Below are 16,660 nucleotides of genomic sequence, written 5' to 3'. Positions count from 1 at the left end.
AACACGTAGTTAACCGTTAGACGGCAGAACACGTAGTTAACCGTTAGACGGCAGAACACGTAGTTAACCGTTAGACGGCAGAACACGTAGTTAACCGTTAGACAGCAGAACACGTAGTTAACCGTTAGACGGCAGAACACGTAGTTAACCGTTAGACGGCAGAACACGTAGTTAACCGTTAGACGGCAGAACACGTAGTTAACCGTTAGACGGCAGAACACGTAGTTAACCGTTAGACAGCAGAACACGTAGTTAACCGTTAGACGGCAGAACACGTAGTTAACCGTTTGACAGCAGAACACGTAGTTAACCGTTAGACGGCAGAACACGTAGTTAACCGTTAAACAGCAGAACACGTAGTTAACCGTTTGACAGCAGAACACGTAGTTAACCGTTAGACGGCAGAACACGTAGTTAACCGTTAGACGGCAGAACACGTAGTTAACCGTTAGACGGCAGAACACGTAGTTAACCGTTAGACGGCAGAACACGTAGTTAACCGTTAGACGGCAGAACACGTAGTTAACCGTTAGACGGCAGAACACGTAGTTAACCGTTGGACCGCAGAAAGTCTGGTGCTGTTGGAGCGATCAATGAAAAGGGGGCTACGTGGTCGGCCGCTCCCTATTGGTCGACAGAGGAAGGCCCACCTACCTAGCGATCCGTCTCTGATAGCAGATCCCCTTCAGACGATATTTCAATCAACTGGGCAATACAACCTTAAGGAAACAAGTCACTTTAGTAAAAAAGGTAAGAGGTTGTTTTATATGTGGATTTCATGATGTTTGTTGTGATATTTGTGTCTGGCGTGGAGAGAAAGAAGAAACGGGTTGGAGGTTGTATGGAAAACATATCTACACTTATTGAATGCTACAAATATGTATTTAACTGATCCGTGTAAATTAAAGATAACCAACACGTTGAATTCAATCAGTGTAATGAAAGACCGAAAGTGCAATTGTTGCATTTGATGAGAAAATTGTACTCGACACATAATTTCCTTGAATGAGCGTTCTCTATAAGGTACAGTAGCCTAATAACTATAATAATATTAACACATCGAAATGATTGATTTAATCGTGTGTTTGATTTTTAAAAAAAATCGAAATATTTGTTATATGTCGTATTCTACCCTGTAGTCATACATATTTATTGACAAAATACATATTCTCCTTGGTGACTGTGATGACGTTTTTCTTCTCTCCCCTTCCCCCACATATAGTAGCAGGGCTCCTCTAGATTCCAGGTCATGTAACGCGCTTGTTTAAATAGACTTTACGTGCATCAGACAGGCGCCGTTTCAAATGCAAACTTCCTGTCTTGTCCTCGGCTCGCCGCCGCCATTGACAGTAATATTACAAAGTGAGTAATAATGAATGAGCGCGTGCACATTTAACCATTTAACTATTTCATTGAAATATTTTGTCGCTCTCTCTCTCTCTCTCTCTCTCTGTGTGAATATTTGAAGCCACTGGAGAAAGGGAAGGAAGTTGTTGGGCGGTTGAGTGAATAACGTCCTTTACTATAGTGTCTGCTCTATGGCAGAGGATTCGGCTATCGTAGCCTACGGTGAAATGGGCGGGGAGGCGTTGCTTCTATCCATCCCCATTCTTCAGTCATCGCTTTAAATGACAGCCTAGACACAAAGTGACAGCTATGGTATTACAAGGAAACAACGAAAGAGAAAAGAGGAAACAGTGAAAGCTTGTTACATATACTGAACAACAATATAAACGCAACATGTAAAGTGTTGGTCCCACCTTTCATGAGCTGAAATAAAAGATCCCAGAAATGTTTCTCTCACATGTTGTGCACAAATGTGTTAACATCCCTGTTAGTGAGCAGTTCTCCTTTGCCAAGATAATCCATCCACCTGACAGGTGTTGGCATATCAAGAAGCTGATTAAACAGCATGATCATTACATAGGTGCACCTTGTGACGGGGACAGTAAAAGGCCACTCTAAAATGTGCAGTTTTGTCACACAACACAATGCCATAGATGTGCAATTGACAGGCTGACTGCAGGAACGTCCACCAGAGCTGTTGCCAGAGAATTCAATGTTAATTTCTCTACCATAAGCTGCCTTCAACGTCGTTCTAGAGAATTTGGCAGTGCGTCCAGCCGGCCTCACAACCGCAGACCACATGAAACCACGCCAGCCCAGGACCTCCACATCCGGCTACTTCACCTGCGGGATCGTCTGAGACCAGTCACCCAGACAGCTGATGAAACTGAGGAGTATCTCTGTCTGTAATAAAGCCCTTTTGTGGGGGAAAACTCATTTTGACTGGCTGGGCCTGGCTCCCATGTGGGTGGGCCTATGCCCTTCCAGGCCCACCCATGGCTGTGCCCCTGCCCAGTCATGTGAAATCCATAGATTAGGGCCTAATGAATTTATTTCAATTGACTGATTTCCTTATATGAACAATCTGTCAATCAATCAACTACAGTCCATAACCGAGTCATACCGAATAAAAATAACTCAGAATAGAGAATTAAAACGCGCTCTTTCAGCACCATGGACAGTTCTTATTGTATTCGGTATGGCTATCCATCACCATGGAGGTTATATAACTAGGGCAGGGCTGGCTATCCATCACCATGGAGGCTATATAACTAGGGCAGGGCTGGCTATCCATCACCATGGAGGTTATATAACTACGGCAGGGCTGGCTATCCATCACCATGTAGGCTATATAACTAGGGCAGGGCTGGCTATCCATCACCATGGAGGTTATATAACTAGGGCAGGGCTGGCTATCCATCACCATGGAGGCTATATAACTAGGGCAGGGCTGGCTATCCATCACCATGGAGGCTTTATAACTAGGGCAGGGCTGGCTATCCATCACCATGGAGGTTATATAACTACGGCAGGGCTGGCTATCCATCACCATGTAGGCTATATAACTAGGGCAGGGCTGGCTATCCATCACCATGGAGGTTATATAACTAGGGCAGGGCTGGCTATCCATCACCATGGAGGCTATATAACTAGGGCAGGGCTGGCTATCCATCACCATGGAGGTTATATAACTACGGCAGGGCTGGCTATCCATCACCATGTAGGCTATATAACTAGGGCAGGGCTGGCTATCCATCACCATGGAGGTTATATAACTAGGGCAGGGCTGGCTATCCATCACCATGGAGGCTATATAACTAGGGCAGGGCTGGCTATCCATCACCATGGAGGCTTTATAACTAGGGCAGGGCTGGCTATCCATCACCATGGAGGTTATATAACTAGGGCAGGGCTGGCTATCCATCACCATGGAGGCTATATAACTAGGGCAGGGCTGGCTATCCATCACCATGGAGGTTATATAACTACGGCAGGGCCTATAATAATACAATAATTAATCATACATAATTAAAATGCTCTGTTTCAGGACCATATACCGTTTTATTTGTCATTTTTAGTCGATTTAGCTATCCGTTAGCATGTAACTAGTACTAGGCCTACCCCATTACTACGGTATAGGACTATAGGCTAACAATCGACTACATGGAAGGTGATTCTTGGTCCTTTGCATCTCACTAGATCTCCAGTACCAGGGTCGAGATGGATGTCTTCATGAAGGGGTTGTCCAAAGCCAAAGACGGCATGGCTATGGCCGCGGAGAAGACTAAGGAGGGAGCCGCGCTGGCGGCTGAAAAGACTAAGGAAGGCGCCATGTTTATCGGTAAGACCGACCTTTAGAACGTTAGACCGACCTTTAGAACGTAAGACCGACCTTTAGAACGTAAGACCGAAATCAATCTGAATTGGATTATCCGGTCCCTCTGATGTCCATGGCTTCAATATAATGCATGCATATCAAGAGCGCCTGCCAAGCTACTGTGGGTTCATTCTGTAGGCTACTGTGGGTTCATTCTGTAGGCTACTGTGGGTTCATTCTGTAGGCTACTACAGGCTACTATGGATTCATTCTGTAGGCTACTGTGGATTCATTCTGTAGGCTACTATGGATTCATTCTATAGGCTACTGTGGATTCATTCTGTAGGCTACTGTGGATTCATTCTGTAGGCTACTGTGGATTCATTCTGTAGGCTACTGTGGATTCATTCTGTAGGCTACTGTGGATTCATTCTGTAGGCTACTGTGGATTCATTCTGTAGGCTACTGTGGATTCATTCTGTAGGCTACTGTGGATTCATTCTATAGGCTACTGTGGATTCATTCTGTAGGCTACTGTGGATTCATTCTGTAGGCTACTGTGGATTCATTCTGTAGGCTACTGTGGATTCATTCTGTAGGCTACTGTGGATTCATTCTATAGGCTACTGTGGATTCATTCTGTAGGCTACTGTGGATTCATTCTGTAGGCTACTGTGGATTCATTCTGTAGGCTACTGTGGATTCATTCTGTAGGCTACTGTGGATTCATTCTGTAGGCTACTGTGGATTGTACACAAAAAATGTATGGAAGGAGGAGTTTGTCAGTGGCAGTCTACATTATATGCAGGGCATTATGATATGGACATAATGTACAGGGAAAATATGCATATTGTCAAATGAACAAGATGTGTTCATAGATACACTACATTACCAAAAGTATCTGGACACCTGCCTGTCGAACATCTCATTCCAAAATCATGGGCATTAATATGAAGTTGGTCCCCCCTTTGCTGCTATAACAGCATCCACTCTTCTGGGAAGGCTTTCCACTAGATGTTGGAACATTGCCTTGGGGACTTGCTCTCATTCAGCCAGAAGAGCATTAGTGAGGTCGGGCACTGATGTTAGGCGATTAGGCCTGGCTTGCAGTGTTCGATGGGGTTGAGGACAGGGCTCTGTGCAGGCCAGTCAAGTTCTTCCACACCGATCTCGACAAACCATTTCTGTTTGGACCTCGCTTTTTGCACGGGGGCATTGTCATGCTGAAACAGGAAAGGGCCTTCCCCAAACTGTTGCCACAAAGTTGGAAGCACAGAATCGTCTAGAATGTAATTGTATGCTGTAGCGTTAAGATTTCCCTTCACTGTAACTAAGGGTTCTAGCCCGAACCATAAAAAACAGCCCCAGACCAGTATTCCTTCTCCACCAGACTTTACATTTAGCACTATGCATTCGGGCATTTAGCGTTCTCTTGGCATCCGCCAAACCCAGATTCGTCCGTTGGACTGCCAGATGGTGAAGCGTGATTCGTCACTCCAGAGAACGCGTTTCCACTGCTCCAGAGTCCAATGGCGGCGAGCTTTACACCACTTCAGCCGACGCTTGGCATGGTGATCTTAGGCTTGTGTGCGGCTGCTTGGACATGGAAACCCATTTAATGAAGCTCCCGACGAACAGTTCTTGTGCTGACGTTGCTTCCAGAGGCAGTTTGGAACTCGGTAGTGAGTGTTGCAACCTGAGGACAGATGATTTGTACGCGCTATGCTCTTCAACGATCCCGTTTTGTGAGCTTGTGTGGCCTACCACTTCGCGGCTGAGCCGTTGTTGCTCCTAGACGTTTCCACTTCACAATAACAGCACTTACAGTTGACCGGGGCAGCTCTAGCAGGGCAGAAATTTGATGAACTGACTTGTCGGAAAGGTGGCATCATATGATGGTGCCATGTTGAAAGACACTGAGCTCTTCAGTAAGGCCATTCTACTGCCAATGTTTTTTCTATGGAGATTGCATGGCGGTGTGCTCGATTATATATACACCTGTCAGCAACGGGTGTGGCTGAAATAGCAGAATCCACTGAAGGGGTGTCCACAATGAAGGAATTATAACATTATGACATTATGACATTATGACATTATGACATTATATTTGACAAGGGGATTCCGAATGGTTTTCTGACAACATGACTGAGTCTGATCTCTTCTGTACACAATGCCTGATTGTATGAGGTACATCAGTGAATCAACGTATTAATCAATTGGTCAATATTGTCCCAGTTGAGGAAGTCATGGTGACTTTGGCCATCTGCGCTCTTAGAAAAAAAGGTGCTATGTAGAACCATACAGTGTTCTTCGGTTTGTCCCCATAGGGCAACCCTTTTTGGTACTGGGTAGAACCCTTGGCAGAGGGTTCTATCTAAAACACTCTATGTAGGGTTCTTCAAATAACCATTTTATCTTTGGAGGGTTCTTCCTAGAACCTAGAATCCTAGAATCCTAGAATGGTTCCACCAGCCTTGTTAGCCTTTAAAATTGTATTATTTATGACAATACATGACATATATCATAAGGCCTTTCTTTGAGGGCCTAGTTATACCGTAAGGAAACTCCTGGTTCACAGGCCACATCCGGCCTGCAAGTCACATTATGCTGACTTGCAAATTGATGTGTAATTCCTATTGGAATCCAGCCAGAGTTAGGATATCCAACAAGTGGAATGGTATTCACCCGCAACCTGCATCCAGAATGACTGTCAGGGTAGGGAAGATTGAACACTGAGACTACCTCAATCATCTAACCTGGAACAGCCATCTCAGTAACGGGTGCAATAAATCCAACTACTAACAGATTGGATTAGTTTATAAAACTGTATGTTATTTATCTTTGTGTAGCATCAAATTAATCAACCAATCAATGTACACGCAAAAACACAGATATTACAGTTAAAACCAAAAATTCTGAAAATGTCCCTACAATAGAGCATGCTGGGTAATATTATATATGGTTACAAATATCATACGTGGTCCTCTGTAGCTCAGCTGGTAGAGCACGGCGCTTGTAACGCCAAGGTAGTGGGTTCGATCACCGGGACCACCCATACACAAAAAAAAAAAAAAAAAAAAATAAAAAAAAAAATGTATGCACGCATGACTGTAAGTCGCTTTGGAAAAAAGCGTCTGCTAAATGGCATATTATTTATGGTTCTATGTAGAACTTTTATTGCCTTCCAAATAATCATACACATACATACATATAAATACACATACATACACATATACATATCCTTTTAAAAAATATTTTCCCCTTTATTACTTTCCAACCCCTTCCCTAATTGGAGTAAACTAGTGAACAACAATGCTTAGGCCTCTACTTCCAGCTTATACATACTATATACATTTTATGGACACAGTCAATTTTACAATAATTCTATTTTGTTTGTTTTTACTCCTGAACTTCCTCTACCCTCAACCTCTCCAATCATTTTCATGATGTCCATCCGTTTTGCTTCTATATGCCATATCTTTCTAACTGTGCTCTTTCACAAAAGCTCTCAACCTATAACCTATATACTTATTATGGACACAGTATGCTTTACATTAGTTATCTTGTTGTTATTAGTTGTTAGTTGTTATTAGTCCCATCCTTCAGCTCCATTCAACACCTCCCATCTATCTCTTAACACCATCCATATTGGATTTCTATTTGCCATATATTTTTCAACCGTACTGTGATGTTTTACAAAAGTTCTGAACCTTTCTAATCTCATTGTTACTACAGATTGTAAATTGAAAATAAACAATTTTGCAAAAAGTATTATTATATTATTGATCGATTGACTATGACTTTTCAGATCACCCAGTAGTATTAAATGTAAGTCGCTCTGGATAAGAGCGTCTGCTAAATGACTAAAATGTAAATGTAAATGTAGTGCTATCTGCAGGGTTAGCTCCAGGTAAATATTGCAATCCTTCAGCCATTCCTGGACCTGTGTCCAAAAACAAGCTACAAATAGACAGAACCAAAACAAATGATCTAATGATTCTGTCTCTTCGCAGCAAAATCTGCAGAGCTGGGAAGATTGTATCATTTAGTCTTGCCTAAACAAAGGGGGTAAATATTATGCAGAGACTATATTTTAGTTATTTAATTTGTAGAATTTTCTTTTCACTTTGACATTATGGAGTATTTTGTGTAGATCAATGACAAAAAATACAATTAAATCTATTTCAATTCCACTTTGTAACGCAACAAAATGTGAAAAGAAGTTCAAGGGGGTGCAGACTTTCTACAGGCCCTGTATCTTCCTTTCAGGGTCGCGTTCATAAGGGAACATTGTAGCAAATGTTTTGCAACGAAAAATAATAATCTGTGTTCGTTTTCACTCTATTTCAAAATGTTTTCCTACTGAACAGGACCCTGGGCTGTAGTGGTCCGGAGGTCCTCCAACCAGACCTGCATGGGGCAGGGGAGAGGGGGGAGGAGGGAGGGAGGAGGAAAAATAAGGGGTGAGGAACTGGAGGGAGGGGTGAGGAGATGGGTGGAGGTAGAGGGGTGAGGAGATGGGTGGAGGTATAGAGGTGAGGAGATGGGTGGAGGTAGAGGGGTGAGGAGAGGGGTGGAGGTAGAGGGGTGAGGAGATGGGTGGAGGTAGAGGGGTGAGGAGAGGGGTGGAGGTAGAGGGGTGAGGAGAGGGGTGGAGGTAGAGGGGTGAGGAGGGGGTAAGGAGAGGGGTGGAGGTAGAGGGGTGAAGAGGGGGTAAGGAGAGGGGTGGAGGTAGAGGGGTGGAGGTAGAGGGGTGAGGAGAGGGGTGAGGAGAGGGGTGGAGGTAGAGGGGTGAGGAGATGGGTGGAGGTAGAGGGGTGAGGAAAGGGGTGGAGGTAGAGGGGTGAGGAGAGGGGTGGAGGTAGAGGGGTGAGGAGGGGGTAAGGAGAGGGTTGGAGGTAGAGGGGTGAGGAGATGGGTGGAGGTAGAGGGGTGAGGAGAGGGGTGGAGGTAGAGGGGTGAGGAGAGGGGTGGAGGTAGAGGGGTGAGGAGAGGGGTGGAGGTAGAGGGGTGAGGAAATGGGTGGAGGTAGAGGGGTGAGGAGAGGGGTGGAGGTAGAGGGGAGGTATTAGAGCTAGGGGTTAGGGAGGAGGGGTGAGAGGATGGAGGAGGAGGAGGAGGAGGAGGAGGGGTGAGGAACTTAACCAATGGTGAAAGGAGGAGGGGTGAGGAACTTAACCAATGGTGAATGGAGGAGGGGTGAGGAACTTAACCAATGGTGAATGGAGGAGGGGTGAGGAACTTAACCAATGGTGAATGGAGGAGGGGTGAGGAACTTAACCAATGGTGAATGGAGGAGGGGTGAGGAACTTAACCAATGGTGAATGGAGGAGGGGTGAGGAACTTAACCAATGGTGAATGGAGGAGGGGTGAGGAACTTAACCAATGGTGAAAGGAGGAGGGGTGAGGAACTTAACCAATGGTGAATGGAGGAGGGGTGAGGAACTTAACCAATGGTGAATGGAGGAGGGGTGAGGAACTTAACCAATGGTGAATGGAGGAGGGGTGAGGAACTTAACCAATGGTGAATGGAGGAGGGGTGAGGAACTTAACCAATGGTGAATGGAGGAGGGGTGAGGAACTTAACCAATGGTGAATGGAGGAGGGGTGAGGAACTTAACCAATGGTGAATGGAGGAGGGGTGAGGAACTTAACCAATGGTGAATGGAGGAGGGGTGAGGAACTTAACCAATGGTGAATGGAGGAGGGGTGAGGAACTTAACCAATGGTGAATGGAGGAGGGGTGAGGAACTTAACCAATGGTGAATGGAGGAGGGGTGAGGAACTTAACCAATGGTGAAAGGAGGAGGGGTGAGGAACTTAACCAATGGTGAATGGAGGAGGGGTGAGGAACTTAACCAATGGTGAATGGAGGAGGGGTGAGGACAGCAGGCCATCATGCCGTATGTCAGTGTATTGGTGACAGCTTGTGAGTCAGGGACACAGTGAGAGGCTGTCTCCAGGGGACCAGAGGGACAGTGACAGGCCTTTATGTTGCCTTCTATAGAGCTGAGTGATTAGCTGCAGACAGAGACGTGTATAGAGAATGCTACAGACGTAGAGACGACGGGTGGACAGTGTGTATATAGTGGATACCAGCAGCATGAGCTGAGATACACTCTGACTATACAAAACATTAGGAACTCCTGGTCTTTCCATGACACAGGCTGACAAGGTGAAAGTTACGATCCCTTATTGATGTCACTTGTTAAATCCAACTAAAATGCTTAGAAGGTGTCCTTAATGTTTTGTACACTCAGTGTAGGTGGATGGGGTGGGGGGTAATGAACTCAATATACTTAAAAATGACTGAAACCTAATCGAAACTGTGTAGAAATGATAATGGACCTACATTCATACAGTTTCCTGACTGTGTCTAGCTTTCATTTAGGTGATTATTAGCGAGCTGGACACAGTCAGGAAACTGTATGAATGTAGGTCCATATCACAATCTGTCTGTCTGTCTGTCTGTCTGTCTGTCTGTCTGACTGTCTGTCTGTCTGTCTGTCTGTCTGTCTGTCTGTCTGTCTGTCTGTCTGTCTGTCTGTCTGTCTGTCTGTCTGTCTGTCTCTGTCTCTGTCTGTCTGTCTGTCTGGTCTCTGTCTGTCTGTCTGTCTGTCTGTCTGTCTGGTCTCTGTCTGTCTGTCTGGTCTCTGTCTGACTGTCTGTCTGTCTGTCTGTCTGTCTGTCTGTCTGTCTGTCTGTCTGTCTGTCTGTCTGACTGTTTGGTCTTTCTGGTCTCTGTATGGTCTCTGTCTGGACTCTGTCTGGTCTCTGTATGTCTATCTGTCTGTCTGTCTGTCTGTCTGTCTGTCTGTCTGGTCTTTGTCTGTCTGTCTGTCTGTCTGTCTGTCTGGTCTCTGACTGTCTGTCTGTCTGTCTGGTCTCTGACTGACTGTCTGGCTGTCTGTCTGTCTGTCTGTCTGGTCTCTGGCTGACTGTCTGTCTGTCTGTCTGTCTGTCTGTCTGTCTGTCTGTCTGTCTGTCTGTCTGTCTGTCTGTCTGTCTGTCTGTCTGTCTGTCTGTCTGTCTGTCTGGTCTCTGGCTGACTGTCTGGTCTCTGTCTGGTCTCTGTCTGTCTGGTGTCTGTCTGTCTGTCTGGTCTCTGTCTGTCTGGTCTGAAAATGAGAAGTAATGCATGGCAGAGTTGTAGTGTGTCAATGCATATGTGTGTGTGTGTGTGTGTGTGTGTGTGTGTGTGTGTGTGTGTGTGTGCGTGTGTGTGTGTATGTATGTGTGTGTGTGTGTGTGTGTGTGTGTGTGTGCGTGTGTGTGTGTGTGTGTGTGTGTGTGTGTGTGTGTGTGTGTGTGTGTGTGTGTGTGTGTGTGTGAAGGCAGACTAGGCAGACTTCAGTAAAATCTCCAGAGGAAGATAAGGAGGGTGCAGTCCCCAAGGTCTAGGATTAATAGGGCAGTACATCAAACCTGCTGTTTGCTGTGGCTAAACACTCGCACGGGACTTATTTCATCTGTAAATGGTCTGGTTGAAGTTGAACGTTTGTCCTCTAGAAATGGTCAGAAACTGCTAATATAGTCTGGGAAGATGTTTCATTTCTGTTTGTTTATGTTGAGGCGTTGTTTATACACTAATGCCTCATTTACTGTGTGTGTAATACAGAGGAATCAGCTGGTAACGCTATTGAGATCATTATCATTATGTATGACAATGTAGGATTGGAAGGTAGTAACACATGATGTATGATAATGGAGGGGTAATGTAGCATTCTAATGTGGTAACACATGATGTATGATAATGTTGGGGGTAAAGTAGCATTTGAATGTGGTAACACATGATGCATGATAATGGAGGGGTAATGTAGCATTCTAATGTGGTAACACACGATGTATGATAATGGAGGGGTAATGTAGCATTCTAATGTGGTAACACATGATGTATGATAATGGTGGGGGTAAAGTAGCATTTGAATGTGGTAACACATGATGCATGATAATGGAGGGGTAATGTAGCATTCTAATGTGGTAACACACGATGTATGATAATGGAGGGGTAATGTAGCATTCTAATGTGGTAACACATTATGCATGTTAATGGAGGGGAAATGTAGCATTCTAATGTGGTAACACATGATGCATGATAATGGTGGGGTAATGTGGCATTTTAATCTGGTAACACATGTCTTGTTCTCCATTTTCAGGCACCAAGGCCAAAGATGGTGTTGGTTCAGGTAGGTTTACTCTTTACTGTTTATTGTTAAGTCTTTAGTTCAGATGTTGACATCAGTGCTACAGTATCACAGCAGTAAGATACTTTGTCTCTTCCAAGTCACAATCAAGTTAAGCCTGGATCAGAGACCTGCTTCTGGTTAGCCTGGATCAGAGACCTGCTTCTGGTTAGCCTGGATCAGAGACCTGCTTCTGGTTAGCCTGGATCAGAGACCTGCTTCTGGTTAGCCTGATCAGAGACCTGCTTCTGGTTAGCCTAATCAGAGACCTGCTTCTGGTTAGCCTGGTCAGAGACCTGCTTCTGGTTAGCCTGATCAGAGACCTGCTTCTGGTTAGCCTGGTCAGAGACCTGCTTCTGGTTAGCCTGGATCAGAGACCTGCTTCTGGTTAGCCTGGATCAGAGACCTGCTTCTGGTTAGCCTGGTCAGAGACCTGCTTCTGGTTAGCCTGGATCAGAGACCTGCTTCTGGTTAGCCTGGTCAGAGACCTGCTTCTGGTTAGCCTGGTCAGAGACCTGCTTCTGGTTAGCCTGGATCAGAGACCTGCTTCTGGTTAGCCTGGACCAGAGACCTGCTTCTGGTTAGCCTGGTCAGAGACCTGCTTCTGGTTAGCCTGGATCAGAGACCTGCTTCTGATTAGCCTGGATCAGAGACCTGCTTCTGGTTAGCCTGGATCAGAGACCTGCTTCTGGTTAGCCTGGATCAGAGACCTGCTTCTGGTTAGCCTGGATCAGAGACCTGCTTCTGGTTAGCCTGGATCAGAGACCTGCTTCTGGTTAGCCTGGTCAGAGACCTGCTTCTGGTTAGCCTGGATCAGAGACCTGCTTCTGGTTAGCCTGATCAGAGACCTGCTTCTGGTTAGCCTGATCCGAGACCTGCTTCTGGTTAGCCTGATCCGAGACCTGCTTCTGGTTAGCCTGGTCAGAGACCTGCTTCTGGTTAGCCTGATCCGAGACCTGCTTCTGGTTAGCCTGGATCAGAGACCTGCTTCTGGTTAGCCTGGTCAGAAAATAAGGGTGTGACCTGCTTCTGGTGAACAAATCAAACAGGATTAGACTGGTAAAGATACATAATGCCTTAGAGACAAACTAGGACATCAAACCAAACAGGATCAAATCAAATCAAATGTTATTTGTCACATACACGTGTTTAGCAGATGTTATAGCGGGTGTAGCGAAATGCTTGTGCTTCTAGCTCCGACAGTGCAGTAATATCTTACAATTTCACAACATATACCCAAATACACACAAAACGTAATGAATGGGATTTAAGAAAATATACATATATGGACAAGCAATGACAGAGTGGCATGGACTAAGATACAGTAGAATATTATAGAATAGAATGCAGTATATACATATGAGATGAGTAGTGCAAGATATGGAAACATTATTGAAGTGACTAGTGTTCCATTTCTTAAAGTGGCCAGTGATTTCAATAGGCAGCAGCAGCCTCTAATGTGCTAGTGATGGCTATTTAACAGTCTGATGGCCTTGAGATAGAAGCTGTTTTTCATTCTCTTGGTCCCAGCTTTGATGCACCTGTACTGACCTCGCCTTCTGGATGATAGCGGGGTGAACAGGCAGTGGCTCGGGTGGTTGATGTCCTTGATGATCTTTTTGGCCTTCCTGTGACATCGGGTGCTGTATGTGTCTTGGAGGGCGGGTAGTTTTCCGCCGGTAATGCGTTTGGCAGACCGCACCACCCTCTGGAGAGCCCTGCGGTTGTGGGCGGTGCAGTTGCCGTACCAGGTGGTGATACAGCCCGACAGGATGCTCTGTAAAAGTTTGTGAGGGTTTTAGGTGATAAGCCAAATTTCTTCAGCCTCCTGAGGTTGAAGAGACGCTGTTGCGCCTTCTTCACCACACTGTCTGTGTGGGTGGACCATTTCAGTTTGTCGGTTATGTGTACGCCAAGGAACTTTTAACTTTCCACCTTCTCCACTGCGGTCCTGTCGATGTGGATAGGGGGATGCACCCTCTGCTGCTTCCTGAAGTCCACGATCATCTCCTTTGTTTTGTTGATGTTGAGTGAGAGGTTATTTTCCTGGCACCACACTCCCAGAGCCCCCACCTGTAGGTGGTCTCGTCATTGTTGGTTATCAAGCCTACTACTGTTGTGTCGTCTGCAAACTTGATGATTGAGTTGAAGGCCTGCTTGGCCACGCTGTCATGGGTGAACAGGGAGTACAGGAGGGGTCTGAGCACACACCCTTGTGGGGCCCCAGTGTTGAGGATCAGTGAAGTGGAGGTGTTGTTTCCTACCTTCACTACCTGGGGGCGGCCCGTCAGGAAGTCCAGGACCCAGTTGCACAGGGTGGGGTTCAGACCCAGGGCCTCGAGCTTAATGATGAGCTTGGATGGTACTATGGTGTTGAAGGCTGAGCTATAGTAAATGAACAGCATTCTTTCAGAAGGTATTCCTCTTGTCCAGATGGGATAGGGCAGTGTGCATTGTGATGGCAATTGCATCGTCTGTGGATCAATTGGGGCGGTAAGCAAATTGAAGTGGGTCTAGGGTGACAGGTAAGGTAGAGGTGATATGATCCTTGACTAGTCTCTCAAAGCACTTCATGATGACAGAGGTGAGTGCTACAGGGCGATAGTCATTTAGTTCAGTTACCTTTGCTTTCTTGGGTACAGGAACAATGGTGGCCCTCTTGAAGCATGTGGGAACAGCAGACTGGGAAAGGGAGAGATTGAATATGTCCATGAACACACCAGCCAACTGATCTGCACATGCTCTGAGGACACGGCTAGGGATGACGTCTGGGCCGGCAGCCTTGCGGGGGTTAACATGCTTAAATGTCTTACTCACGTCGGCTACGGAGAAGGAGAGGCCACAGTCCTTGGTAGTGGGCGTCGTCAGTGTTATCCTCAAAGCGGGCGAAGAAGGTGTTTAGCTTGTCTGGAAGCGAAACTTCGGTGTCGGCGACGTGGCTGGTTTTCTTTTTGTAGTCCATGATTGTCTGTAAACCCTGCCACATACGTCTCGTGTCTGAGCCGTTGAATTGCGACTCCACTTTGTCTCTATACTGATGTTTTGCCAGTTGAATTGCCTTGCGGAGTGAGTAGCTACACTGTTTGTATTCTGCCATATTCCCAGTCACCTTGCCATGGTTGAATGCGGTGGTTTGCGCTTTCAGATTTGCGCGAATGCTGCCATCTATCCACGGTTTCTGGTTAGGGTAGGTTTTAATAGTCACAGTGGGCACAACATCACCTATACACTTCCTGATAAACTCAGTCACCGTTTCAGTGTATATGTCTAAATTATTTTCGGAAGCTACCCGGAACATATCCCAGTCCGCGTGATCAAAACAATCTTGAAGCGTGGATTCCGATTGGTCAGACTAGCGTTGAATAGTCCTTAGCATGGGTACTTCCTGTTTGAGTTTCTACCTATAGGAAGGGAGAAGCAAAATGGAGTCGTGGTCAGATTTGCCGAAAGATGGGCGGGGGAGGGCCTTATAACCATCCCGGAAATTTGAATAGCAATGGTCAAGGATTTTAGCAACGCGAGTACAACAGTTGATATGTTGATAGAACTTCAGCTGTCTAGTCCTCAAATTTGCTTTGTTAAAATCCCTGGCTACAATAAATGCAGCCTCAGGATATGTGGTTTCCAGTTTGCATAAGGTCCAGTGAAGTTCTTTGAGGGCCGTCGTGGTATCGGCTTGAGGGGGGATATACACGGCCGTGACTATAACCAAAGAAAATTATCTTGGGAGATAATAGTGTCGGCATTTGATTGTGAGATATTCTAGGTCGGGTGAACAGAAGGACTTGAGTTCCTCTATGTTACTACAATTACACCATGAGTCGTTAATCATGAAACACACACCTCCGCCCTTCTGCTTCCCGGAGAGATATTTATTTCTGTCTGTGTGATGAACTGAGAACCCATCTGGCTGGACCGATTTCGACAGAATATCCCAAAAGAGCCATGTTTCCGTTAAACAGAGTATGTTACAGGCCTTGATGTGTCTCTGGAAAGAAATCTTTGCCCGTAGTTTGTCGACTTTGTTAACCAAAGATTGAAGATTAGCGAGTAGAATACTTGGAAGCGGTGGGTGGCCTTAGAGACAAGCTAGGACATCGAACCAAACAGGATTAGACTGGTAAAGATACATAATGCCTTAGAGACAAACTAGGACATCGAACTAAACAGGATTAGACTGGTAAAGATATATAAGGCCTTAAAGACAAGGGTACTAGAGAACTAGGACATCAGGGGATGTGCTGTGTGTGTCTTAATAATGTGTGTGTGTGTGTTAACGTGTGTGTGTGCGTTTGGTGTGTGTGTTAATAATGTGTATGTGTTAATAATGTGTGTGTGTGTGTATGTTAATGTATTTGTCTTAATAATGTGTGTGTGTGTGCATGTTAATGTGTTTGTGTTAATTATGTGTGTGTGTGTGTGTGTTTGTGTTAATAATGTGTGTTTTTTGTGTTAATAATGTGTGTGTTTGTGTTAATAACATGTGTGTGTTAATGAGTGTGTGTTAATAATGAGTGTGTTAATGTGTGTGTGTTAATAATGAGTGTGTTAATGTGTGTGTGTTAATAATGTGTGTGTGTGTGTGTGTGTGTGTGTGTGTGTGTGTGTGTGTGTGTGTGTTCTTGCAGCGAAGGACCTTGCTGGTGGAGCCATGGGAAACATCGCTGCTGCCACCGGCCTGGGGAAGAAGGACGAGTTCCCTTCTGACATGAACGTACGACTAACACACAAACACACACATCTCAAACACACACACACATCTCAAACACACACACACTGCAAACAAACAAACACACACACACACATACACACC

The 16,660-nt window shown here is 45.5% G+C and overlaps 1 protein-coding gene across 2 annotated transcripts in view; it reads left to right on the top strand.

Annotated features, from left to right (window-relative positions):
• The first annotated feature begins 692 nt into the window (after positions 1–692).
• Positions 693–16,660, top strand: part of sncb (synuclein, beta) — a 43,630-nt gene continuing 27,662 nt past the window's right edge. For both annotated transcript variants that reach the window (XM_084146738.1, XM_084146737.1), the window contains exons 1-4: positions 693–750; positions 3,547–3,688; positions 11,821–11,850; positions 16,476–16,561. In XM_084146738.1, coding sequence (XP_084002864.1) covers positions 3,568–3,688; positions 11,821–11,850; positions 16,476–16,561 — 237 coding nt within the window. In that variant the 5' untranslated portion in view covers positions 693–750; positions 3,547–3,567. The remainder of the gene's footprint in view (positions 751–3,546; positions 3,689–11,820; positions 11,851–16,475; positions 16,562–16,660) is intronic.

This window comes from Coregonus lavaretus, assembly GCF_964263955.1.
Source record: "Coregonus lavaretus genome assembly, chromosome: 29".
NCBI classification, from domain to species: Eukaryota; Metazoa; Chordata; class Actinopteri; order Salmoniformes; family Salmonidae; genus Coregonus; species Coregonus lavaretus.
This window is presented reverse-complemented; position numbering and strand designations above follow the sequence as displayed.